This window comes from Chrysochloris asiatica, unplaced genomic scaffold (genome assembly GCF_000296735.1).
Source record: "Chrysochloris asiatica unplaced genomic scaffold, ChrAsi1.0 scaffold00038, whole genome shotgun sequence".
Taxonomy (NCBI): Eukaryota; Metazoa; Chordata; class Mammalia; order Afrosoricida; family Chrysochloridae; genus Chrysochloris; species Chrysochloris asiatica.
Window position 1 is genome coordinate 14,825,885 of NW_006408556.1, and position 25,095 is coordinate 14,850,979.

Below are 25,095 nucleotides of genomic sequence, written 5' to 3' on the forward strand. Positions count from 1 at the left end.
TTTTTTTTAACTAACTGTTATGTCAACAGCAGCCAAGAGTTTAGTACTCGAAAGCATACTTGAAAAAAATGTTATTTTTTAAACTTGTTTTTTACTTATTTTTTAAGTTTACAGAAAATTGAGCAGGTAGTACACAATTTCCCCATAATATTAATAGCTTGCATTAGCGGGGCATATTTGTTAAACTTGACTAACCAACATTGGTATATTATTATTATTAACTTTAGTGCATAGTTGACAGTAGGGTTCACTCTTTGTGATGTACTATTCTATAGGTTTTGATAAATGCATAATGTCATGTATATATATCATTACAGTGTCATACAGAATAGTTCAATTGATCTAAAACTCTCCTATGTTCCAACTATTAATCCTCCCTCCAATAAACTTTTTATTGTCTCTAAAAAACAAAAAAAAAAATTATCTTCAGAAAATTATACTTGCTTGTAATATTAATGATAGTGTTCTGTAGTTTCCACATTCGTTGGGGTCACCTTTTTTTATTTGTTTTTTTTGGAATGGGCACAAATATAAATCTCTTCCAGTTGATTGGCCAGGTAGCTATCTTCCAAACTTCTTGGCATAGATGAGTATTTCCAGAGCTACATTGTTTTGTTGAAACATTACAATTAGTATTTCATCAATTTCTGGAACTGTGTTTTTTTTGCTAATGCCTTCTATGCAGCTTAGACTTCTTTCTTTAGTACAATTAGTTCTTGATCATATGCTGTTTCCTGAAATGGTTCAACATTGACCAGTTCTTTTTGCTACAGTGACTGTATTCCTTCCATCTTTTTTGGGTGCTTTCTGCATCATTCAATATTTTGTTCATAAAATCCTTCAATATTTCAAGTTGAAGCTTGATTTTTTCACCAGTTCTTTCAAATTGTGAATTGTCAAGCATGTTCTTCCTTTTTGGTTTTCAAACTGCAGGTCTTTGCATATTTGATTGTAATACTTCCTGTGTCTTCTCGAGATGTCCTTTGATTATTTTCTGTTCATCTGTTTTACTTCATCGTTTTTTCCCCCCATTTTCTTTAGCTGCTCTATATTTAAGAGCAAGTTTTAGAGTTTCTTTAGGCATCCACTCTTTCCTGTCTTTTGAATGACCTTTGCTTTCCTCACGTATGATTTTTTTCATTTCATCCCACAGCTCCTCTGGTTTTTGATCATTAGTGTTCAGTGTATCAGATCTGTTCTTGAAATTGTCTCTAAGGTTTTCCTTGCAGACAAACAGATATTATCCTATCACAGATTGCATTTAATTTTATGATAGAGCTTGAGATATTCTTTTTGACTGTGAATACAATGCCATTCCTCTTCAACTTGCTATTCTTGGCATAGTAAACCATATGATTGCCTGATTCACGATGGCCAATTCTTGTCCATTTCAGCTTGTTAATGCCTCAGATATTAGTCTTTATGCATTCCAACTTTAATAGATTCATGTTTTTGTACATTCCACATTCTGATTATTAATGGATGTTTGCAGTTTTTTTTTTTCTCATTTTGAGTTGTGCCCCATCAGCAAATGAAGGTCTTGAAAGCTTTGCTTCATCCATGCCATTCAGACTTAGTGAACTTTGAGGAGGCAACTTTTCCTTGGTCATACTTAGAGTGCTTTCCAACCTGAGGGACGCATAGTCTCTCACAATGCCAGACATTGGTTTGCTACTATTCATAAGGTGTTTTGAAGTGAATCCCTCAGAAGTGGACTACCTATTCCTTCTCCCTGCTTTGCTCTTAGTCTGGAAGCTCCACTGAAACCTGTCCACCATGGGTTACCCTGCTGGTATTTGAAACACCAGCGGCATAGCTTTCAGCATCACACAACACCTAAGCCACCACAGTATGACGAACTACAGACGTGGGGGTTTGAAACTGTGAGGTTATAGAATTATCTTCTTTGCAGTTGAGCAATAGTGGTGGTTACGGGCTATATTCAGTTCCAATTCAGTGACTCTGTATAGGGTTTCCGGGGCTGTAAATCTTTACAAGAACAGAAAACCTAATCTTTCTCCTGTGGAACTGAAGGTAGTTTCAAACCGCTGACCATGAGATTAGCAGCCTGATTTGTAATCCTTACGCTACCAGAGGTCCTTAACAATAGCAACTAGAGAAGTTAGTAGTAAGGTTCATTTGGGTTATTTTTTTAAAAAAAAAAAAATAAGAGCTGAACTCTTAACCACAACTCTTTCTTCCTCTAAGAAATAATAACCGGTGCAGGGACTGTAGTGAAGGAACTCTCGAGGCCAAGTTAGCCAAATTGAGGCTCGCTCTTCATGATTCAACTTGGCGACTGCCCTGTGGAGGACGTTGGTTCTATGTTGAGTAACACTGTCATTAGGATCCGCTCTCAACATGCCTGAAAGGGTTGTGTGTGCTTGTAAAAGTAGAAATGTAGGACTCATTTCTCAACTGTGATCACTGACATGAACAGTTGAAATAGAGTCTCAATATCATCTGTCTCTTAAAAATAGCAAGTAGCAGGCTACACAGAAAAAAAAAGATGGCAGTTTTAAACAGCTCCCGTCCTCCAATTTGAGGAGGAAAAAGTGGAAAACAAATGTGCTTGTACTGAAGCTTGTGGTGTCTAAGGAAGGTCTGGGTGCAAAAGGCCCATGTTGTGCAGCCTTGGGGCAGAGGTGTGCACAGGACTTGATTGACTGGCTTGCCTTTGCTCTGTTTGTGAGACTCACTCTTCCCCTCCTTCTGAGTCACGTCCTGTCTATTTAGCATGCCCTCAGGACCCATCTTTTTCTTCAGTAAATGTAACTCTTCACTCTGCCATCAGGATAGGCACGTGCCTGATGTCTAACCAGATTTCAGGGAAATAGAGACTCAGGATTTAGGGCTTTCCTTGGGAATTATGAAAAAGTGGTGAATTTTTCTAGTTGGTGTGATTTTGAGAGTCAAACAGTGTCTGTCAGTCTCTGCTTCCCTCCATTAAATTTTAGGAGCCACATGTCTCAAGATAATGTGCTTTATCTTGATATGTGCTGCAGTGAGTGTGCGTGCTGAAACGTGTTCTCTCTGTAGGATACACCTTTACATTTTGATGTTGTTGTCATGTGCCGTGGAGTTGGTTCCGACTCATAGGGACCCTATACGGGGTTTCCAAGGCTATAAATCTTTACGGGAGCAGAAAGCCTCATCTTTCTCCCGCAGAACAGCTGGTAGTTTCGAACTGCTGACTTTGCGGTTCACAGCCCAATTTGTAACCACTACGCTACAGAGCTCCTTTTGATAGAAGTCCTCAAACTTTCTGGATTCAAGTCACATTTAGTAAATGATTGAATTTTAGAGTGACGGCTCATGGAATTTGAGCCCATTCCTCAGATCACTATGAGTCAGAACTAACTCAATAGCCCTTGGCAACAGCAATATCCCTTTATCTTTTGTTGTTTTATAAAATAATTTCTTCATGTAATTTCCCATATTCATTCATTAAAAAAAATTATTGTGAATTGAGTGAAGGTTTATAGAGCAGATGAGCAGTTTTACATTCAACAAATTGTATATTTGGTTGCAATTCCCTCAATTTAACATCTTTTCCCACTTCCTCCCTTTGTTTCCTGTTTCCTTTCCTCCTCCTTTCCCAACCCTTTTGAACTTTGCCCTTGTGTAAATGCTGCCCTTTTGATCTTGAATGGATAACAACTAGTGTTGTCCCCTCTGTATACTCTCTATTGTTGTTGCTAAGTGCCATTGAGTCAGTTCTGACTCAGAGGGACTCTGTATAGGGTTTCTGCTGAGTGGCTGGTGGGTTTGAACTGCTGACCTTGTGGTTAGAAGTCCAATGCTTATCCTACAGTGCCACACCAGGACTCCATACCTATCTCTTGCTTGACTGAAAATTTGAGTGTCAGAGTTGAGATCAGTTTCACACCTGAAGGATGACCAAGGACCGTAGTATTGAGGTTCTACCAGTCTCTACCTGACCAGTAAGCCTGATCGTTTTTTGTGATAAATTGAGTTTTGTCCAACATTTTCTCCTATTCTATTCAGGACCTTTTAATATCCCTTTTGGGGCAGTTGGTAATAATAGCTAAGCACTGTCTAGTGATTTCAGAGTCATGGAGATTGATGCTCACATATTCTATTAGTCCTTTGGACTGAGTGTTTCCAAGCAGCTTCAGTTTTCATCACTCTTCTTTCCTCTGGCAGGGAGAGACTAATAGTTACACCTTAGATGGCTGTTCATGAGTTTTAAGATCCCAGTCACTACTCATCAAAGAGTAGATCATTGTCTTTGTGGACTATGTTTTGTCAATTAACTGATTGACTATGGTCCTGAGTCCCCAGGCCTGTGACTCATTCCCTCAAGGTATTTGGTAATGGCTAAGCTGAACCTCGGAAACCCTATACAGAGGGTCACTATGGGACGGAATCAACTCAGTGGCATTTAACAACAACAACAAAGATGTTTTCGTAATTTTGCCTTCTATAGCATGCATTATCTTTGAATAAATTCCTTTACCTCCTTCTCACTACCATATGTTGAGTGCCAAAGACCTGTGAGTAAAATCCTTACTTATCTGGATTCAGCCTCTTAACTCCTTGAATTTATCTGTTCTCTTTGGCATCTGGACTTTTACACATGCTGATCTTGCTGTCTGGAATATCTTTTCGGACCTTTCCCCCCTACTCCCTTTACTTCCTGTTTTAAAACCCTACACTCCTTGAGAGACCTTCTTCTGTACTTCTAAGCACTTATCATAAACCAAACCAATTGCCATTGAATCAATTCTGACTCCTAGAAACTGTATAGGACAGAGTAGAACTGCCCCATAGGAAATCCATGGCTGTAGTCTTCATGAGTCCTGTAGTGTGATACTTTGGGTAGCACTGGTTGGTTAACTGCAAGGATGGTAGTTCACCAGCGGCTACTTAGAAGCCCTATATAGGATCACTCTGAGTTAGAACTGACTTGGTGGCATGTAACAACAAACAGTCTTTATGGAAGCAGATTGCCAAATCTTTGTACCACAGCAGCTAGAGGGTTCAAATGGCCAAACTTTCAGTTGGCAGCTGAGCACTTAACCACTGTGTCACCAGAGCTCCTAACATTCGTGCTGTGTTGTAATTCTCTTTACTTGTCTGATCTTCACAAGGACTCTCAATGCCTGGAAAACAGAGACTATATCTCATTCATGACTATATTTCTAACATTTAGTATAATACTGGGCACATAATAAAAACTTGCTACCATCAAGTGGATTCTGATTCAGTGACCCAGTATAGGGTTTCCGAGGCTATAAATCTGCGAGAGCAGAAAGCCTCATCTTTCTCCCAAGGAGTGACTGGTGAGTTTGAACTACCAACCTTGCAGTTAGTAGTCCAGAACTAGGTGCTTTATGTTTCTGATGTGTGTGGAGTGAATGGGATGTGACTGGCAGTCTGTCTTTCTTTACTCCAGTGTATCTTCTATACTGTTGTCAAAATCAGCTTCCTACAAAGAACAAGATATCTTCCCTTATAAGTGCTTGTGGGTTCTCCTTGTGTTTGGGGTAAAGTCAGAACTCTTTAGCATGGCATGCAGAAAAGTTCTTTACATTCTGGCTGAAATGCAGCTCTCTAACCTAAGTTGCTGCCACTCCACCTCATCAGTCATGTGCTTCATTGCTTCTAAATGTCCCACTGCTCCAGAATCTATTGTGGCCATCCATTTTCTTTATTCTTTGCTTGTGCACTTTACTTGGTCCAGAAAGCCTCTGAAACTCTGCTCATCCCTGAAGACCCAGCTCCTTTGTTGCTTCCAGTGAGAAGCTTTCCAAGACTTTCCTTTCCTTTCCTTCTCTCCCCCAGCCCCCACTTTGTACTTCTGTACTGGCACTTGCCCTGTGGTCTGGTGAGTTCTCTGTTTACTTGTCTGTCTCTCACGGGCTGAGCGCCTGTGGAGGAGGGATTCCTATGATCTTAAGGGTATGTCTGATTTTGGAGCCAGACTGTTGTGGTTTAAGTTCTAGCTTTGCCATTTAACTAGCTGAGTGACTCTGGGTTAATTATTTAGCTAGTAAGGTCCTTAATCTTCTTCCCTATAAAATGAAGGTAACATTATCATTTTTGTGGGAGTATTGAGCATTAGAGCTAATGAGTTCACAACATATATGTTGTTGTTAGGTGCTGTTGAATTGGTTCCGACTCATAGCGACCCTATGTACCACAGAATGAAGCACTGCCCAGTCCTGTGCTATCCTCACAAGATAGACCTGCAATAAGTACTTGTTTAGTGAATGAATCCCATTCGGGAAACACTGTGGATAAGAAAAGGCTTTGTTTCATTCAAGTTAGAATAAGTTGTTGGGCTTCTGCCAGAAGCATTTTTGAGGTCGGAGTAAAACTGAGAGTCTCCTTTCTTAGAATACTAACAAAAAAAGTGAGATTAGGGTCATCATCAATGAACATCCTGTGCAAAATGAGATAGTTGGTGCGTCTTCCAGTCTCTTGTTTTTTGGTGATTTCTTTGATGGATGGTGACACACTGGGCTTTCTGTTTCCTGGCTGGGTTGGGTAATCTTGGTGGTCATGGATGGGGCCAGATAGATGGTGAATTTGTAGTGCCGTTAAGACTGAATGGGATAGTGTTAGGATCCATGTCTCCTGTGTTTTATAACTTGAAAAGTGTTGAGTAAAACTGATTATCACCTATCCAGATATTGAGGAAGCCAGACTTCATAGCCTCAGTCCTAGGATTTTGATGGTTTTTTTATACCACCAAATAGGCTTAACAAGGATGCGCCTCAGCATCAGGGCTATAGCTGACAGTCATAGTCCTTTCTTTGCCTTTTTGTTTTTAGTGTAGTTGATGGGGTAGTTCTTTGGACACCTGAACCCAACAATCATCAAAAGAATTTGTCTCCTGAAAGTCTAGACCCCTTAATTGTATAATGCCATGTGGTGCTCCAATGTGCGTTTCCAGTCAGGTGAGGAAGATATTATGTCTGAGTTCCTGGAGGGCAGCCTCTTGTCTGGTCCTTAAAGCACTGCCCCAGCCAGGTGCCTCACTCTGTGTTCCTAAAGTACCTCCCTGCGTTGTGTGCCAGTGTGTCTCACTCTCCCACAAGAAACAAGTTCTTTTTTTTTTCTAATCTCTGATGACTGCCCATTTAGACCATATTTAGTGGGTGCTGAGCAGTCCTGGTTACTGCATGACCTATCCCAGTCCTTCCATGGTCACACTAGCGCAAATGGCATCTGTCTGGGAAAATCATTTGTACATTGCACTTAGGAAGGAAGGGCTTGCATAAACAAAAGGTAACAGTTTTGTAAACAATAGCATTAGGATTTCTTGTGCAGAGTTGAACTAATGTGGTTAAATGAATTTCCAGGTGCTTAGCTTCAGCTGTCTCCCTTTTTATTTAGACTTTTTGTGTTCCAGTGCTCCTGGTGTGGCATTGTGGGACAAGCACTGGACTGTTAACCATCAGTGGTTCAAACCCACCATCCACTCCTCGGAAACCTTATGTAGGGTCACTATGAGTTGGTACTGACAGGATGGCACTTAATATCAACAACAAATATTTCAATGGCAGATCCTTAAGCCAGCAGGAATTAGTTCAAAAAGGAGGTAATGTACAGTGTGGTAGTTTTTCCTGTTTAATTGTTGTTTTCCTTAAGTGTGGTTGAGTTGATTCTGCCTCTTAGTGACCCTGTATAGGGTTTCCAAGGAGTGGCTGGTGGGTCCCAAGGATTGACTAACTTAAAGTTAGCTGTCCAGTGCTTATCCTAGAGTGCCATATGAGAACTCCTCCTGTTTAATTAACATCTAAAACTGATCTTGTGGTTCAAACTCAGCAGCCCTGCCCTGGAGACCTTATACAGGGTCACTATGATTCAGAACTGATTCTAAGGCACTTTACAACAACAAAATGTCTTTGGCTGCCAGCATCCTCTTTGTTATTCATTAAGTACCATTCAGTGGCTGTAACGTGCTTGCTATTCTGGGTGATTGGCTTTGTAGTATTCCTAGTCCCATCTAGGGGATTCAGTGCTCACAGCCAGGGTTTAACACAGCTTGCTAAGGCTCAGATGAATCGAAAAGGGGAAACCAATAACTATTAAGTGGGGTAAAGGCTCTACCCCTTTACCCATGGTGTGGGAGTGGGCAGCAACATATCTCTACTGGTAGCATCTTGCCAGGATTGATCAATTTGCCAGGACTGATCAACTTGACAGGTTTAGTGGGTCAGCTGGATTGGATTGTGTTGTGCATCTTAGGCTCCTTGACTTAAAGAGTGGAGGGTTCTATCCCTAAGTGATATCTCTACTAGGTGACATTTGGAATTTGTAAAGAACATGGGACTCTTTGTGTGAGGAGTTATGTGCTTTCATTGTAAACTGTATCTGGAGACTGTGTCTCCCTCCTTCCAGTCCTGTGCTTCTCTGTCATATTCCCCCCGCCTGGGAGTGACTGACTGCCTTAGCCGGAAAGCCCTGGGCTTCTTCTAGGCCAATAGGAAAGAAGTCTGCTTGGAGGTTTAGGGTATTGAGCAGTGGCCTCTGTACTTTCACAGGTTAAGGCAAGTGGAGAATTCTCTCTCGGAAGCCTTAGGTCTTTATCTCAGGGCAGAGTTATTCTGGCTTTCCAGCTTTTCATGCTTTGCACTGAAATCGGAGACAGGAGAACTGGGTTCTGCCCTACTTTTTTCTGTGGTCTTGGGTAAACTCACTGTCTAGTGAGTTTTGTAAGGACCAAAGGAAATACAATGGCAGGGAAAGTGCTTTGGGAGTGATAATATGCAATGCAAATGGAGACTTTTTGTGTGTCTAGGAATTGTTGGTTTTCATCATAAACATAATAGATGCATCTTTTGTAAATACCAAATATATAAAATAAACAGCAAAAAGATGTTCCCTTCCTTATCCCATTATGCCTGTTTAACTTCTTCCTTAAAGTTAAGGAATTATTGCTAACCACTTCTTATGTATCCTTCTAATCATTTTTGTATACTTCTAGATATTGCCTCAATGTCTCTGTTTGCTTAGCAAGCTACCCAAGGCTAAAAAGGTCCCTGCTGGAGTCTTAGAGAAGTCCAGTTATGTAACCTCCCTCCCCAGGTTGGTGGGCTCCTCTAGGGCTTGCTCCTGGGAACTTCTCACCACAGCAACCACCCTGCTTTTCTTTCTTTCTTTAAAAAAAGCTTTCCACCCTGCTTTTCTTGAGTGGTGTTTTATTCTGACCAGCAGAGGAATTGACAGGCAGAGCACGTCCTTGAGTGGGAATCAGGATGGATCTAAAAGCAGTGTGTACAGCACATTACCATCTCACTTGTGAATCTCTTCTTCACGCCCTCTTTCGTTATGATTTTAGAAAAGAGAAAAACAATTTGGTTTTGCAACTCCCATTTCAGGGCAGAGAGAGCCCCTGGTTTCTGAACCTTGAATTAGCCCAGTCATTTGCTGTTCTAACTTTGAAAGCAAGCCAGAGCCAGTGTTCTGTGGATGAGGATTCTGAAGATAGCATGTCAGTGGCTGCACCTTCCTACCAGTCTAGGGAAGAGGTCAGGGATGACAAGAAAAGTTGTCTTTTTTCTCTTCTGGACAGTTGTCACACTTCTTCCATAGTCGTGCCTTGGCCTTTTTGAGCTCTGGGGCTATTATCAGAGTACCGTGGGGAGCCCAGTAAGTAGGCAATATGCGTCTTGCATTCATTCATCTTGCCCTGAGACTTGGGAGAAGGGCCAGGCCCGTAGATGAGGCTGCGACTGAGATGGTCCTTACCCTCTCCTTCCTGCTCCATGTCATCACAGTGACTGCAGTGTTTTCCAGAACAGAAGGGAGAATCTTACTCTTGGCTTCTCCCTGCCCACATCTTGCCCTCCTCTCTCAGCATCTGCCGTCTTGGCTCATCTATAGCTTTCCTGTCCTGCTGCCCAGTGGTCACGTCTTGTGGGATCTCTGGGACTTCACTACATTGGCCTTGCGATCTCTAAGCGGGCATGTTCCTTCCTCCAGGGTGGTTCTGAAGGCTTTAGGAAAAACTTTTCTCTGTTGTTCCATCTGCTTCCTGTGTTGGGAAGGCTAGCCGTCTTGGACATTGCTCATTCTGAGTGTGTGGAATTGTCCTGTTGTAGTCTGGGGAACTTTGTGGGTTCTGTGACTTCCTCTGGGGCTGGCTCCTGGGGAAATGCCATCTCTCCAGTCCTTTCAGAAACTGTGAGGTAGCAGTGAGTCACCCCTTCCTTGCCTGACCAAGCTCTGGGCCAGGCCACACACTGCCCCATTGTACTGCTCTTTCTGATACAGCTGTTGCAGCCTCTGGTTCCTGGGCTAGTTTCCCCCCAGCTTTTCTCCGAGTCCAGGGGTGGAAGTGGGATGGACTCTGCTGGTACAGACTCGGTGACGGGTGGCAGCTGCAGCTGTGGGTGGCATTGTTCTTAACAGCCCGCCTTGCAGTGTTCCTAATTGGCCTCCCCAAAACCCTGGTGCTGCCTGACAGCAGTGTTCAGGGACTAGGTGAGCCAGGGGAGCTGCCCCATCCAGTGGTACCCACTTCCACAATAGCCCTTCTTTCTTTTTGTTGGCCAACCAGAGAGCCTTGTTAGCTGAGGTCATCGAGCCAGATTCCCTGGGCGGCAGGGTGAGTGAGTGTACCCAGCATGACTTCTGGATGGGAGAAAGCCCCTAAGGGTCTAGTGGTAAGTCAGAAGCGCTTTCCCTGGTAGGAGAGTGCGGTGTGTACCCTGGGCATCCTGCAGCTTGGCGTTCCTTCCTCTCTTTCTTTGCAGCTCCAGAGTCGGGCTGCTCACAGACCAAACTGTCTGTTTATATGGAGTGCCTGGAGGGCGGCTACCAGGAGTCTGTCGATAACCGTGCTAACCAGGAGAGCTGGCTGGTTGGGGAGAAGACACTAACCCTGTGAGTTTGACCTGGCCCAGCTAACTTGCCCTGGGAGGGTCCCACACTGGGGGATCCTCCCCCCAGCTTGGCCACCTTCTCCCCTTAATTTGCAACGTGCCATCTCCTTGTCCTCCTTTACAACCAGGTTCTTCCATTTTCCCAGTCTCCTTGCTCAGCTCAGGGTGGAGATATGCCTCTTTCACAACCAGGAGAGTGAGGTTTCCTATGCATGGCCATCTGCCCATCTGCCAGTCTGCTGCTAGAAGCCCAGCCTCAGTCCCTCTCCCCTCAGTTATCCTGTAAACCAGAATTGGTTCAAGTTTCTGCTTCACCTGTGTGCTCGTCAGCACTATGGAGTTTGAGATAGCCCTCTATCACCATACTGCTGCTGCTGCTTGTGCCCAAGACAGCTGGAACTGGAATGGGCAGGGGATTTCCCTGCAGACCAGCTCGTTCCTCCCTTTGTCCAGAGGGGAAGGTTGGTAGTGTCCCTGGTATTCTCACCCCAGTATGATAATTTAGGAGCCGTTGCAAGGTTGTGGTTGGAGAGATTGAGGAAAATCTTGGCTTGGCTGTGAGGAATTCCCTAGGCAAAAGAGTGAAGCCACTTACATTGCAAGTTGGAGCCCAGAACCCACCTGAGATATTGCTCCCGTTGGTGACCGTTGCTCTAGGAGGTGAAGTGGGTGGAGCTTGGTCCTCCACCCTCATCCACGTCTGGAGTTTCAGGTGGACTTTAGCCAAGAAGAGCTGGGAAGGTGCCTCAGCCAGAGAGGGGGCAGCACCTGGCTTTGGACTCTACCATCGGTCTTAGAGGCCCTGACCTCAGATTGGGAGACTGGTGAGTGCAGCCTGCACAGGGGAGCTCCTGCTGAACTTCCCACTCAGAAAGGAGAAGAGGGTCTAGCGATCACAGGAAAGCTGATCTCTTAGAACTCCCTGATGCTCTACACAGGGAACTCTAGACAGACTCTCTCTGGAGGCGTATTAGGTATTGGGTAGGCTGCACTGTGGAGACTTGAGACCCGTTTACTGGATTCTGTTCCACTTGGGCTGGCAGGAACTACTAGCATGAGGTGTGGTAAGGGAGGGCGGAGGGGTGCTGCAGGGACTCTTGGTGGTGGTGGTGGTGGTTATGTGTCATGCAGTTGGTTCCAACTCATAGGGACCCTGTACAGGGTTTCTGAGGCTGTACATCTTTACAGGAGCAGAAAGCCTCATCTTTCTCCTGCAGAACAGCTGGTAGTTTTGAACTGACCTTGAGATTCGCAGCCCAATTCGTAATCACTACACTACCAGAGCTCCTTGCAGGGACTCTTGGGGACCCTGTAATAGGGGTCAGTGGACTGGAATGGTTTTGTGGCTCACCTCTGACCAGGGAAGTTAAAGGACCTGGAGCCAAGCCTAGTTCAGGAGCATCCTTTCCCTTTATCCTTCCTTGGAGAGCGTGGGTCTAATGCCAAGTGCTGGTAATGAATGTGGGACTCTTTGGGACCTCCCTTGTTGGGAGGGTTTGGCTCATGGAATCACCTATAGCCGCCTTGCCCTTCTCAAGTGTTTTCTTGGATGATAGGCCAGTGGACAGATTTTAAGGCATTTGCTCAGGTGTTGAGCCAAGTGAGCTCTCGCAGGATAGCAGTGATGGTTCCAAGTTTTCAAGATTACCGTGGGCAAAATGACTCCCACCTATTTTGACTTTCAAAAACCTGTCAGTCTCTTTCACTTAAAGCAGGTCAGTGGGTATTGAGGGGGATGGTTAAAGGTAGCTTTTACTAAGAGGGTGCAGTTGTACTTGCCCAGAGGGGTGGTGGGTATAGTTAACTGCTGGTGAGGCCGACAGGCCAGTCCTTCAGTGTGCAGGACAACAGGGCTGGTCTGGGCACAAACTGGCATCTTCTAGTCATCAGCCCAGAGTAGTCTCTGCCTATGCCCCACCCATTAAGCTATTGGCTGCCTGCCTGCCACGCGCCCAGGATTGCTGAAGACTTTGCTCATGTGTCTCAGGAACAGCTGCATGCCGGAAACTGGGGGCTGGAGACCAGCAGGAGGGGGGACAACAAAGGAGGCAAGACTGTACTAGGGGCTGTTCTGTTCACTGGCAGGCAAGGTGGATGAGGGGACATATTAATAGTATTGGGGTGTCCTCATAGACAGTCCTCAGGGTCACTGCTGGGTCCCCTGGTCACAAGGCTGGCCCCCCTGCTCATAAGGCTGGCCCTTGCAGCATAATTGGTTTTGTTTCCTGGGCCTTGGTTGAAGATAGAGTCTGGATGTAAGAAGCAGCCAGAATATTGTAGTGCAGTAGGAGGACAGCCTATCCACAAAGGAGCCCAGCCTCCCCTGGACGGGCAGAGGTCACAGACTCCACATCTAGGAATGATTTCTGGAATATTCTGAAACAACACCAGTTTTCCTCTCACTTTAAAAGCAGCAGAGATTGCTGACTTTTATGTGACTTTTTTGAGATGAATTACGAAGACAAGCTTTAATCATTTTTGTGATTCAGAAGATTGATTTTATTGACCCCTCAAGGTCTGCCGCTTTCTTGATTTAGTGACAACGGTGAGCAGAAAGGCATGCCAGTAGGTTCAGAAGTGGTCTGATCCCAGATCTGTGGTTGAGGCCATGATTACCTAATGGGAGTGGAGGAAGCTCTCTCTCCCTATGGCTGGGCAGCTGGACCCAGGCCGGTGAGTTGGGGAGTGAGATGATAGTACAGAACTTGAAAAGTTGGAGTTGATGCCCAGTGGGGACGCCTGACATCTGAAAAGCAAGGAGCCACATCTGTTTAGGATTCAGTCTTGTTTCCCTCTCCTGGGCAAGTGTTGAGGGGTGAGCTGACTCTTGCCGTCCGGTGAGCTGCAGAGTCCATTCGTGCCCTGTGGGTATCTAGACTCTGGTGAGTGAGTACAAGGTGCCCTTCACACCTCACACATTCCTGCAGCTTTTCTGGGACACAGAAGAGAATGCTGCATGTTTGGCCCACCCTTCCTGCCCTGCACCTTTGAGTTTGCTTTGGGTGTTGTCAGACCTGCAGAAAAGATGTCAGGAGGAGGTGGCCTTTGGGATTGAACCTTTTGCTGTTACCTCCTATGGGTGTTTGTTGGAAGAGGAAGTGGGGTAGTGGTTTAGAAAGATCCCGAACTCCATCTCCAGCAACAGTGATTTCTGACCCCAGTGGAAGCCCCTGATGGGAGTGGATATGAGCCTCTTGTCCTAGGTAGAGTGATGCTGGGCAGATTGTCCTGGGATGAAAGCACCCTGCTCAGCTAGTTTCTGGTGCAGATTTCTCCTTACATCTGTGTCTGTCTACACTCCATTCAGCTGTTCAGTGGGTTCATAGTGCAGGTTCACTGTGCGTGCCTAGTCCCATTGCTAATGAAAGTAGACTTTGTTCTCTGGAGGCAGCTAATCGTGCCCCATGGGGCTGTAATCAGGGAGAAGGTATTTAATACAGGGCAGGCGGCAACAGGCGGCCTGTACTGACTAGCAGATTGCAACATGGCAATTAGGAAGCTATCACCCCCTTCCACCCCAGCAGATATGGGGTAGAGTCTCCTGTGAACTGATTCTGAGAAAGTGAAGCATGATTGCTATGCAGAAGAAGAAGGTGGCTGGCAGGGTGGGGTGAGAAAAGCGGCTTTCCCCTCTCACCTCACTTTCATGAAGGGGCTAGGGGATCCCTGCTCCTTTGAGAGCTCCCCCGGGTGGGCCAGTCCAGGGTAGCCAGGGTTTAACCCTAGACCTCAGCCGTTCTGCATGGCACAACTAGTCTTGAAGTTATAGTACACCATGGGGTAGCTCACATTCTGGTGATCATCTTGAGTCTCAGGTAGTTTGGGGTGTAGTATGAGTAGATTCTTCCTTGTCAGCTTCCAGACCTTCCTCCAGATGACCATCTTGGAGGCAGCTTAGCACCCAGAATTTCCCAAGGCTGTCACTGACAGTGGCTTGCTTATCATGCCCCCTGTCTGTCTCTGTGTTGTCTAGCTGCTGTCCCCAAAGTGCTGGCAGTCCTTCTTGGGCTGAAACTCTCCAAGGCAGCCTGGGAGAACTTTGGGAGGAGAGAAGAGGCAGCACTGATAGTGGGGTCTTCTGGAGAGACTGCTCTGCTGCAGGTGGGCCTGAGTGTCAGCTGGTTTTTTATGTGTTCTCCACTCCCCTCCATTGCCCTTCTCTCTGCCTCTGTGCCTCCCTGCCTTGCAGCGCAGACGATGTAGATTGGGCTAGTGCTGGGATTGTGGGCCCCTTGTGAATTGGGTACTTAGTAGATTTCAGGAGTTGGAGATAGGGCCTGGGTGTCTGACATTTATGGATGTGAGGTAGGGAGTCCCACATGTTTTCTCGTGGACTTGTGTTGGGGTCGCTGCCTGCTTCCTGGGGGACTGGATCCCTAGTGAGCCTTGCCTTTGGTTCTTCAGGTGGGATAGTGGTTCTTCTTCTTGGGATTTGGAAGCATTTGAAAAGAGAAGACTCTACTTGGGATGCCCGCCACCTCCACAACCATTTCCACAGTGTTCATGCTCCCCTCTGCAAGGCAATTTCTCTAACCAGGAAAGCTCTGGGCGTATGTGCTCCAGGATGGTGGGTGGGGACATAGAGTCAGGGGCATTTTTAGTAGATGAGGCATGGGGAGCTGTAAGTTATGTGGCAACTAGAGCCAGGGCTGTAGGACATGGAATGTGGCAGCTCTCTTACAGTTAGAATTACCAGATGCCTGAGCTCACATAAGAGTCCTGGTGCCTTGAGGACAGTGTGGGCATTGGGAGGGACAAGAAAGTCAAGGAGGGACTGAGGGATCAAGGGAGGGTGCACAAAGGGGCCTGCAGGGAGCTCATGGGGGAAGGAGCAGGGACTGGACCAGCTAGTGGGAGCCTCCCCTAGAGTTTGTGAAGGCCCTTGACTACCTATCTCTTCCCCTATATCTCTAGTCCCATCCACCCTTTTTCCAGCTCACACCCACTCCCTTTGTCTGAGTATCAGACCCCAGGCACCCAGGCTGCTTTGAGACTTCCCAGCCCTGTCCTCCAGCCATAGCCCTACCTTGGAACCTCTGGAGGGACCGCAGGGGAACCTGTGGGGGTGACTTGTTTGCTCCCCCATACCCCAGGAATGTGCTATGCTTTCAGACCCGCCCAGATTCCAGCGCAGGGAGTCAGGCCTACATGGCATGCTGCTTGTGCCCTGTGGGGACACGTTCTGCCTCACCATCAAAGGGGCGGAGGTTGGCGGCTCGTGCCCAGGCTGCCACGCCCCAGCTCCTCGAGAACCCTGAGCCAGGGACCCAGTTGCCCAGACGGGAGGCTACTCCCTCTGCCCCTCCGCCCGCACCATCCTTCTTCCTGCTCTAGGCCCTGTTGGAATGTGACAGGAGTCATGGCCAGGGCATGTCCCGACAGTGGAACACATGCTTCAGCCTAAAAGGCTTCCCTCAGCCCCAACTCTGTTTAGGTAGATGGGGGTGGAGAACAGATTGTTTTTATGCCCAGAAGGCCACTTAAGGTTACTGCTGCTGCTGATCCCCATGGTGGCTGCTGCCCCCGTGCTGCTGCCCTGCTTATTACAGCTGGGGGCCTGGAGGGGACCTCACACTTCCATCAGCCCAGCCACTTCTGTGGAGAGGAGGAACAGACTTATCCAGGGCCACATAGTGTGTCAGAAGTGGCATTGAGCCTGTAACCCAGGCATCTCAGCTCGCTAGACTGCTGTTTGCTCTACCCCAAGGTTTTTCACCCTCAATGTTGTTGACATTTTGCACTGATAATTATTTGTTGTGAGGGGCTGTGCATTGTAAGATGTTTAGCAGCATCCCTGACGCCATTATCTGCTTTGCCCCATTGTTGTGAAGTGCCATCAAATTGGTTTTGACTCATAGTGACCCTGTGTAGGATTTCCAAGAAGCAGCTGGTGGGATTGAACCACTGACCTTGCAGTTAGCAGTCCGGTGATTATCCTACAATGGCACAGCAGATGTCCTGTTTTAATTACCTAGTGCTGTGATTGTTAGGTGTCTTTGTGTCGGTTCTGACTCGTGGGGACCCTGTGTATCACAGATGCCCAGTCCTGTGTCATCCTCACAAGCCCATTACTGCTGCTGCTGTGTCAGTCCATCTCACTGAGGGTCATCTTCTTTTTCACTGACCCTCACAAGCATGACTGGTCTCTCCTGACAACATTTAATGTTGCTATAATAGAAATATCGTTAAGTAATGTAATGGCTTTAATAAGCAGAAATTTCTTTCTTCACAGTGCAGGAGGCTAGAAGTCTGAATTCAGGGAGCCAGCTCTAGGAGAAGGCTTTCTTTTTCTGTCAACTTTTGGGGGAAGGACCTTGTTTCTTGGCTTCTCAGTGATCTTCGTGTAGTGTGGCCTCTACTTTCCTCTATCTCTGCTTCTCTGCTTGCTTGTTTAATCTCTTTTATTATCATACATATCAAAGACAACCACAGGCATAGAGGTTAGGATTCACAGCACATATTTTTGAGGGCCACAATTCAGTCCCTAACACTTCCTTGATGCAAAGTTTGTTGACCATTCCTGTGTATAGGAGGCTTTAGGTTTCTTGCTAGGGAAGAGGAGCTTTTGATTTCAGCATCTTTCTACCCATCTTCCTGTATCTCTTCTAGGTTTTTCCCTGGGATTTCTTTTGCAGCTCATGTCCCACAACTCTCTTAGTTACTTTAGACCCTGGGAGGCCTGTGAGGTGGACATGGCAGATATGGGGTGAGGATAGGGACAGGACAGGACTGGACCTCTTCCAGAGTTGGCTGTGTGATAAGCTGAGACCTTAGACTCATACACAGACATGCACAGCTCTGTCGTCTGGGCCTGGGACAGTGCCTGCCTGGAGAAAGGCAGGACCCCAGTGTGTCCAGTCCTCTCCTTGCCTCTACATTTCTCCCTCACTCCCTCTGCTGCATGACGCTCTTGCCCGGCTCTCCCTAAGGGTCTTCTAGGTCCTGAAGTGGGCAGGCAGGCCTGTGGCATTGACAGACACGTGGCTGACACCTGGTTTCCACTTTCTTCCTTCTCTGGTTTCAGGAGCTGTTGGCTAGAGGAAGTGGAGAGGCCGTGGGATGCGGAGAGCCGAGGGCTAACTCCTGGACAGCGGAACAGAGGAAGCTGCCGACAAATAGACGGTATGTCCTTAATGAGGCTTGTGCCCCTCTCCTAGCTCTGCTCTGGGGAGGCTGGCAGGTGAGGGGACAGGCCTCTCTTGGTGGGGGCTGGTGAAGAGAGGTGGAAGCCACAGGGGCTCAACTTTCTGTGGCCCTGACCAGAGACAGCTTGGAATCCCTACTGAAGAGCCTGTAATGAGTGAACATCTGTAAATTCTTATTACTTATAAGTGAATATTTATGGAACATTTTCTAAGTAACAGACAATTTTTAGTGCTTTACATTAGTTAACTTGCTTAATCTTCACAATAACTCTATGCAATTGATGCTATTCATATCTCCAATTTAGAGTTGAGGAAACTGAAGCATAGAAGACAAATTTTCTTCTCTGAGGTCTTTAAAGGAGAGTGGTGGGATGCTCTTGAGACTTCCTGCCCCAGCTCTTAGGACATAACCCTGGACTCTGTCCTGGGCCTCATAGTCAGCTTTTGCCTTTCTGTTTCTTGTAGGCCCCATGCCCCACCTTTCCTCACTCTCCTGACCCCAGGAGATGGACATAGTAAAGTCTGGTCCTTCTAGTGTCACCAGCAGTACCCAAATTTGCTCAAGGAGTGGCTCCTACATATGTTCCCTCTAACCATCTATCTGTCTTTTCTCAGCTTAACGGCTTCTTGACCACATCTCTGAGCCTCCTCCTTTCTTGCTTTCCCTCAGCAGGTTGAGGAGCACTTACCTCCCAGAATGAGCTGTGCAGCCCCAGCTAAGAAACCCTATCGTAAGGCACCACCTGAACACCGGGAGCTGCGTGTGGAAGCCCCTGGTTCCCGACTTGAGCAGGAGGTCAGCAAGACTGGTAGTTTAGCCCTGGCTGGCAGGCAGAGGCAGGCCCCTGAGCCTGGGTACCTGACTGACTCGTCTCTCCTAACTGAAATATGCCTGGGGTCTCCTAGCTGAAGCAGTGCTCAGGGAGGCAGTGGAGGCTTGTAGGGGACATCTGTGATCATCTCTCCGTGTTTTATCAAATCGCAGAGTCTGTAGCTCAGCAGAAGTGATCCTGCCTGTAGTCTTATTCTCCCTTCAAGAGGCAGCCCAGTGGGAACTTTAGACCCAGAGAGGGAGAGGGGCTGTGTGCTGACAACTGGGGGGGGCAGGCTTGCGGGGTATATATGCTTTGGTTGTTGATGACACATAGAGGGGATTGTAACCATGGCAATGAAACAATATACGTTAGGGTGAATGTAAAACTCATGTTTTCCCATATAAACTGTTACATAATTCACAATAAAACATCCGGAAAAAAAAAGAGGCAGCCCAGCAGGAGTGTGTACTGCCGGGCCCCACATCCTGCTCTGGTGGAGGAGAGCCATTCAGCCTGCATTCCCTGTGGAGGTTGTGAGGAGACAGGCTCCTGCTATACCCCACTGGACCAGCTGCTCTCTTCACTGTCCCCAGGAAGTCGGGCCCTTCCTCCAGCCATGCTTTGTGTGGCAAATATTTGTGAAGTATGTGCACACTGCCAGGAACTGTGTTAGAGCCAGCCTCTGCTCTTAGGAGGCCTGTAGTCCACTGTGCAACATTCTCCAAACTGCTTATCCTCCCTCACCAAGTTTACCAGAGGGAGGACATGCGTGTTGCAGTGGAGCAGTCCCTTTGCGGCATACTTTCCCCAATATTGCACCTGTAAAGAACTTGAGAGAGAGTCAACAGATGCTAAGCATTTGGCATACCATGCCCACTGTGGTCAGGTTCAGTGCAGAAATGCTATGCCTTTTGCCTGTTACTGTTCAGGGATCAGTGGGCATTCTCCTAGTTTTATAAATGAGGAAACTTAAGTGAGATTAAGGACTCTGTTCAAGGTCGTGTAACCAGTAATTGGTGTCGGGTGCCAGAGTCTCTGATCTTAACCACTACCTGGTCTTGGCCATCCACCCTCATCTCCCTGCCTGTGACTTGTGTTCTGAAGTAGTCAGCCCAGTTTGGACTGGGACCCTTGCTGTTTCCCTCTTGCCATTGCACTTGGGTTAGCTGAGCTCTGATTCTTGGGCCATGAACAGCATAAGAGTTGGGGAGGATGGAGTGGGAGGCTAAGAGCAAGACAGGATGCTCTTCTTGTCTGTCATGATTAGCCCAGAGGTTCCCCTTCACCCTTGCACTGCACCTTCTGAGCCTTTGTATGATCCTGATTGCAATTCTGTCTTCCCCCCAGGGGGCTGGGAGGACTTTGTCTGAGTTCAGAATCCTATAGTGTAGCCTGATCTCACTCCTCTGGAAGGTCAGCCATGCCTGTGTGAAAAAGCCCAGTGAACAACAAAAGTCCCTTTATCCCCAGGGCTAGAGAGAGGTAGTATGTTTACTGGAGCCCATTTGCAAGTGGCTTTAGGATTAAAAGAGGATTTGGAGCTCATGTGGATAAGGGCAGAATTGAAAGGGGTTCTTGTATCTTCTCATTGCCATGGGAGAGAGTAGTCTAATCTTGTATGGACATTCGTGGTTGCTTCTTCCATTTCTGCAACTTACCCTGCTTTGAGAGCCTTTGGGTTTCAGACAGGGCCCTTTCTAGGACTGTTTGGAGGGTAAGCCAATCAGGAGGCTAGTGGCCCAGAGCTAAGCCTCCAGCTTCTATTTTTTTTTTTTTGTCCAGGAACTGCTGACTGATGCAGAGAGGATGAAGTAAGTAACTGCTGCCCTGCTTCCCTCCACCCTTGTCCTCTTAGCTCCAGGCCAGGTTGTTGATACAGTGGGGATTTTCCTTAAATTAGGAAAGGCAGAGTATTGTATTTTGGGGACTCTGGGAAGAGGATCAATGTTGTGGCTATTCCTTCTAGAAAAGGGACTCTCAGAGAACCTGGAACCAGGAGGTGGCTCACTTGAAGGGCTCTTCACTTGCTAAAGAGCTTTTGCCCAGCTCCTGGCCCTAGAGAGAGCAGAGGGGGCCCTCTGCCAGCTGCCTCCCTGAGGTCACCACGTGAGGCCTCTGGAGAGTAGAGCAGTGCCAGGCTGGATTTCCAGGAGATTAATAATGGAGAAGCCTGATTGTGCACTGAGGAAACTGGAGCTGGAGGGCTTGGTGGCCGGCTGGTTTGGGCTGTAACCAGAGACTGAGATGGGAGTTGCACCCCTCAATTCAGTCTCCTCATTCTTATCCAATGGGGGAGGGGTGGGGAGGGCTGTCCCCTACCAGCTCCTCTGCCTGCCCCCACCCTCGAGCCCAGATTGTTGTCAGGGCCAGCAGGCCTTTGGCATGTGCTGCCCCAGACTCAGGGCAAGTTTCAGGGAGTCCTTTTTCCCCCAGTGGCTCTCTTTCTGTCATCCTTCCTGAGCCTAGCCTGGCCCTGCTGTCTCTGATGCCTGTTCTGTCCTGGACTCCCCACCAGACTCTTGCAGCAGGAGAATGAGGAGCTTCGCTGGCGCCTGGCCTCAGCCACTAGACGCACTGAGGCCCTGGAGCGTGAGCTGGAAATTGGGCAGGACTGCCTGGAGCTGGAGCTTGGCCAGAGCCGCGAGGAACTAGACAAGTTTAAGGACAAGTTCCGCAGGTGTGGGAATGAGGGGCCAGGATACACAGCCCATTCATAGAAAGTTAGCTAGAAAGGGCTCAGAGATCATGTGATTCCAGTGAGAAAATAGAATTTCAGAGAGCCATTGTGAGACTGGGCAGAGCTGCACCTAAAGAACCAGATCTTGACCCAGAGGCCTACCCTGTTCCCTCTGCAGGCTGCAGAACAGCTACACGGCCTCCCAGCGGACCAACCAGGAGTTGGAGGACAAGCTGCACACACTGGTAACCTGCCCAGCAAGGCTGTGTGGCTGGCACTGTGCTCATGGCAGAGTAGGGATCTAGGCCTTGCCAGGAAATGCCAGTCTGTGCTCAGAGACTTGGGAAGGAGCTGGGGGCTGGGGTCACGGTGGGGAGGGGACTGCAGTATGCTGTGCGAGTCCGGACTGTCTTAATGCTCACACTGTTTCTCTTCTCTCCTGTATCCCCCTCATGCTGCCAACGTTGCTGCTGCACTCTCCTCTAAGGCCTCTCTTAGCCACAGCTGGATTTTTGCAGTTGCGTCTGAGTTTGTGTGTTTTCTCCCTTGCCCTGGCCTCCTTTTTAGCCTAAACTGGGATTGTAGGGGCCCTGGCTGTTTGGACGGCACTCATCCCTTTCCTCTTCCCTGTTTGAGGCCCATGCCTCCTTCCCGGGGACAGCTGGGGAGCCTGATCCTAGCTCTTGCAGAGGCACTGATGGATGTCACCCCTGCAGTGGCAACAGGCCCAAGCCAGTGTTGGTGGGGTTTTTTTGGTGGAGAGAGGAATTCAGTCAGCTGAAGATGAGAAAGACTACCTTTTGAGTCTGTAGCTCCCTTCCTGTTCAACAAGATAATCTCACAGGCATCCCCAGCTGCCTCTCAGCCCCAGTCCCTTGTCCCACTTCTTCACCTGATCCAGGAAACAGCTGCAGACATAGGCTTCAGCCCCAGAATTTGTACAGTTAATGCCTCTGAGTATTAATACCTCTAGGTCTTTCCGGGTGCCTAGAACCCCTGGAGTTCCTGTAAGTGGGGGGGCAGTCCTTATCCAGGTCCTGGTCATGCTCAGGAAGTCCTTGCCCCTGCCCTGTAGACAGCCTCTTCTGTCTGTCCGTCATCTGTCTGCTCTCTGCCTTGGCTGCCCTAGCACCTGTGACTTCCTGTGTCTCAGGGCTGGGAGGAGGTGGAGAGGAAAGGAGGGACTGCTTGGGGTGTGAGCTGGGTTTACCATGACTTTTGTGCCTCAGATCAAGAAGGCTGAGATGGATAAGAAGACGCTAGACTGGGAGATTGTGGAGCTGACTAACAAGCTGCTGGATGCCAAGAACACCATTAACAAGCTGGAGGAGCTCAATGTATGTGCCCCACCTGCTCTGGGCCCCCAGCTGGGACCTCCCTCACATGCTCCCTGGGGCAGGGCAGCCTCTGAGCTAGCTCTATGTCTGCAGGAGCGGTACCGGCTGGACTGCAACCTGGCTGTGCAACTCCTTAAGTGCAACAAGTCCCACTTCCGAAACCACAAGCTTGCTGATGTGAGTATAGCGCACCTTCCCAGCCTTTGTAGAACTGCTCTCACCTGTTTCTGCTCCCCTCTCTCCTGCCCCTGCCTTTAATGCTCCTATTGTTCCATTTTACCTTGCCCTCATCTCCAAGTCCTCAAGACAGTCAGGTTGGCTCTGCCGCAGGCTGGTGACCCATACAATCAAGTGCCTATCACTAGGGCTTTGGGGCTGGGCAGGCTACCTTGTTGATATTTTAGAGCAAAGGCAGAGAGAGGGCCTCAGCTTCAGGGTCCCATACAGGAAGGAGGGGATGGCCAGAGTTGTCAACCATAACCCTGGATATTGAGAGATGACTAGATCCAGCTGACCCCTCTTTCCCTGAGGGCAAAATCTAGACCCTAGAGGCCCAGGCCCAAGTTGATTGAGCATGCAGAAGTGGGGAAGGCGCTTCTAAGGGTGCTGGTGAGTACAGATACTCCAGGCTTACACCTGGTTTGGGCAGAAGTCACCTCTGAGGCAGGAGAGGGCTTTGAGAGCACATGGACCTCAGAGGCAGATCAGGGTTCAAATCCTTGAGCTAATTAAATGTTTCCTCCTTTTTATTTTAACCCCTGCTGAGCCTCCACATATTTGTGAAATGCGGATGCTCTGTGTGGCATGCTGTGCGAACAGGAGACAGCATAGTGGCAGGCACAAACTGGTACTTCTACGTGCTGGGATCATTCATGCTTCTCCTCCTGTCTCCCACTCCTTTACCTCAGTTGCCCTGTGAGCTACAGGACATGGTTCAGAAGCACTTGCACAGTGGTCAAGAGGCTGCCAGCCCAAGCCCTGCCTCCAGCCTGACTCCAGGAGCAGTGGTGCCCACTTCCGTCATCGCCCGTGTGTTGGAGAAGCCAGAGTCTCTATTGCTTAACTCAGCCCAGTCAGGCAGTGCTGGGCATCCCTTGGCTGAGGACGTCTTCGTGCATGTGGACATGAGTGGGGATGCCCCCGGTGACTCAGCCAGTCCCCCAGTCCCTGGTAGCCCCGCTCCACAGCCCAATGGGGACTGCCGATCTCTGGGCACTGCTGGGGGTCCCCCAGAGGAGGAGCTGCCCTTGCCAGCCTTTGAAAAGTTGAGCCCCTACCCCACCCCATCCCCACCATACCCGCTTTATCCTGGCCGCAAGGTCATAGAGTTCTCTGAGGATAAAGTGCGGATCCCCCGCAACAGTCCCCTGCCCAACTGCACGTATGCCACCCGCCAGGCCATTTCCCTGAGCCTGGTGGAGGAGGGGAGTGAGCGAGCCCACCCCAGCCCAGTCTCCAGCAGCCCTGCCTCAGCCCAGACTTCACCCCATCATCAGGCCAGCCCTGCCCCAGCAGTGCTCAGTGCGCCTGCCAGCTCAGCTAGCTCTGAGGAGGACCTGCTGGCCAGTTGGCAGCGGGCGTTTGTGGACCGTACCCCACCACCCGCCGCTGTGGTTCAGCGCACTGCTTTTGGGAGGGATGTGCTCCCTGAGCTGCAGCGCCATTTTGCCCTGAGCCCCACTGACAGAGATGATGCAGCTCAGGCACCTTCATTATCTGGTGAGAGTGGGCTTTTACTGCCAACAGAACCTGATTCTGGCTTTCCCAGGGAGGAGGAAATGCTGAACCTGCCAATCAGCCCCGAGGAGGAGCGCCAGAGCCTATTGCCTGATGATAGTGGCCCAGAGGAGGGGCCTAGCACTTTGCACATGGAAGGCAGGGCCTGGCCACTCACCAACTCTAGTCGTCCCCAGCGCAGCCCTAAGAGGATGGGGGTTCACCACCTACACCGCAAAGACAGCTTGACCCTAGCTCAGGAGCAGGGCAACCTGCTCAATTAGACCCCCTGCTTGCCTTCCTTCCTGCTACTGCTGCACTGGGACCACCAGGAGACCCTCCACCCCTACAGTTCAGGCTCCCCACGCAGGCCCTTGCACTTCCTCCTCTGGGCCTGTGAAGGTAGGATCAGGCCTGAACCACACTAAGCCTTTCATCAGTACCAACTAACTGGCAGCGGCCTGCCTCGTGGTTTTTCCCATTTTTTCTTGGACTATTTATTCTCTAAAGGTAACATGCAGCTGCATCTCAAGACCATTCCTCCAA

General features: G+C 48.4%; 1 protein-coding gene across 2 annotated transcripts; it reads left to right on the forward strand.

Moving 5' to 3' along the window:
* The first annotated feature begins 18,701 nt into the window (after positions 1–18,701).
* TJAP1 (tight junction associated protein 1 (peripheral)) lies at positions 18,702–24,833 on the forward strand. Of its 2 annotated transcripts, XM_006860491.1 has the most exons (8): positions 18,702–18,800; positions 20,602–20,630; positions 21,335–21,496; positions 21,675–21,741; positions 21,984–22,013; positions 22,726–22,833; positions 22,927–23,010; positions 23,742–24,833. In XM_006860491.1, exons 1-8 carry the CDS (start codon positions 18,702–18,704, stop codon positions 24,831–24,833), a joined length of 1,671 nt encoding a protein of 556 aa, XP_006860553.1. The 2 variants fall into 2 exon arrangements, with proteins under 2 accessions (XP_006860553.1, XP_006860554.1); XM_006860492.1 differs by lacking the exon at positions 21,984–22,013.
* Positions 24,834–25,095: the final 262 nt, after the last annotated feature.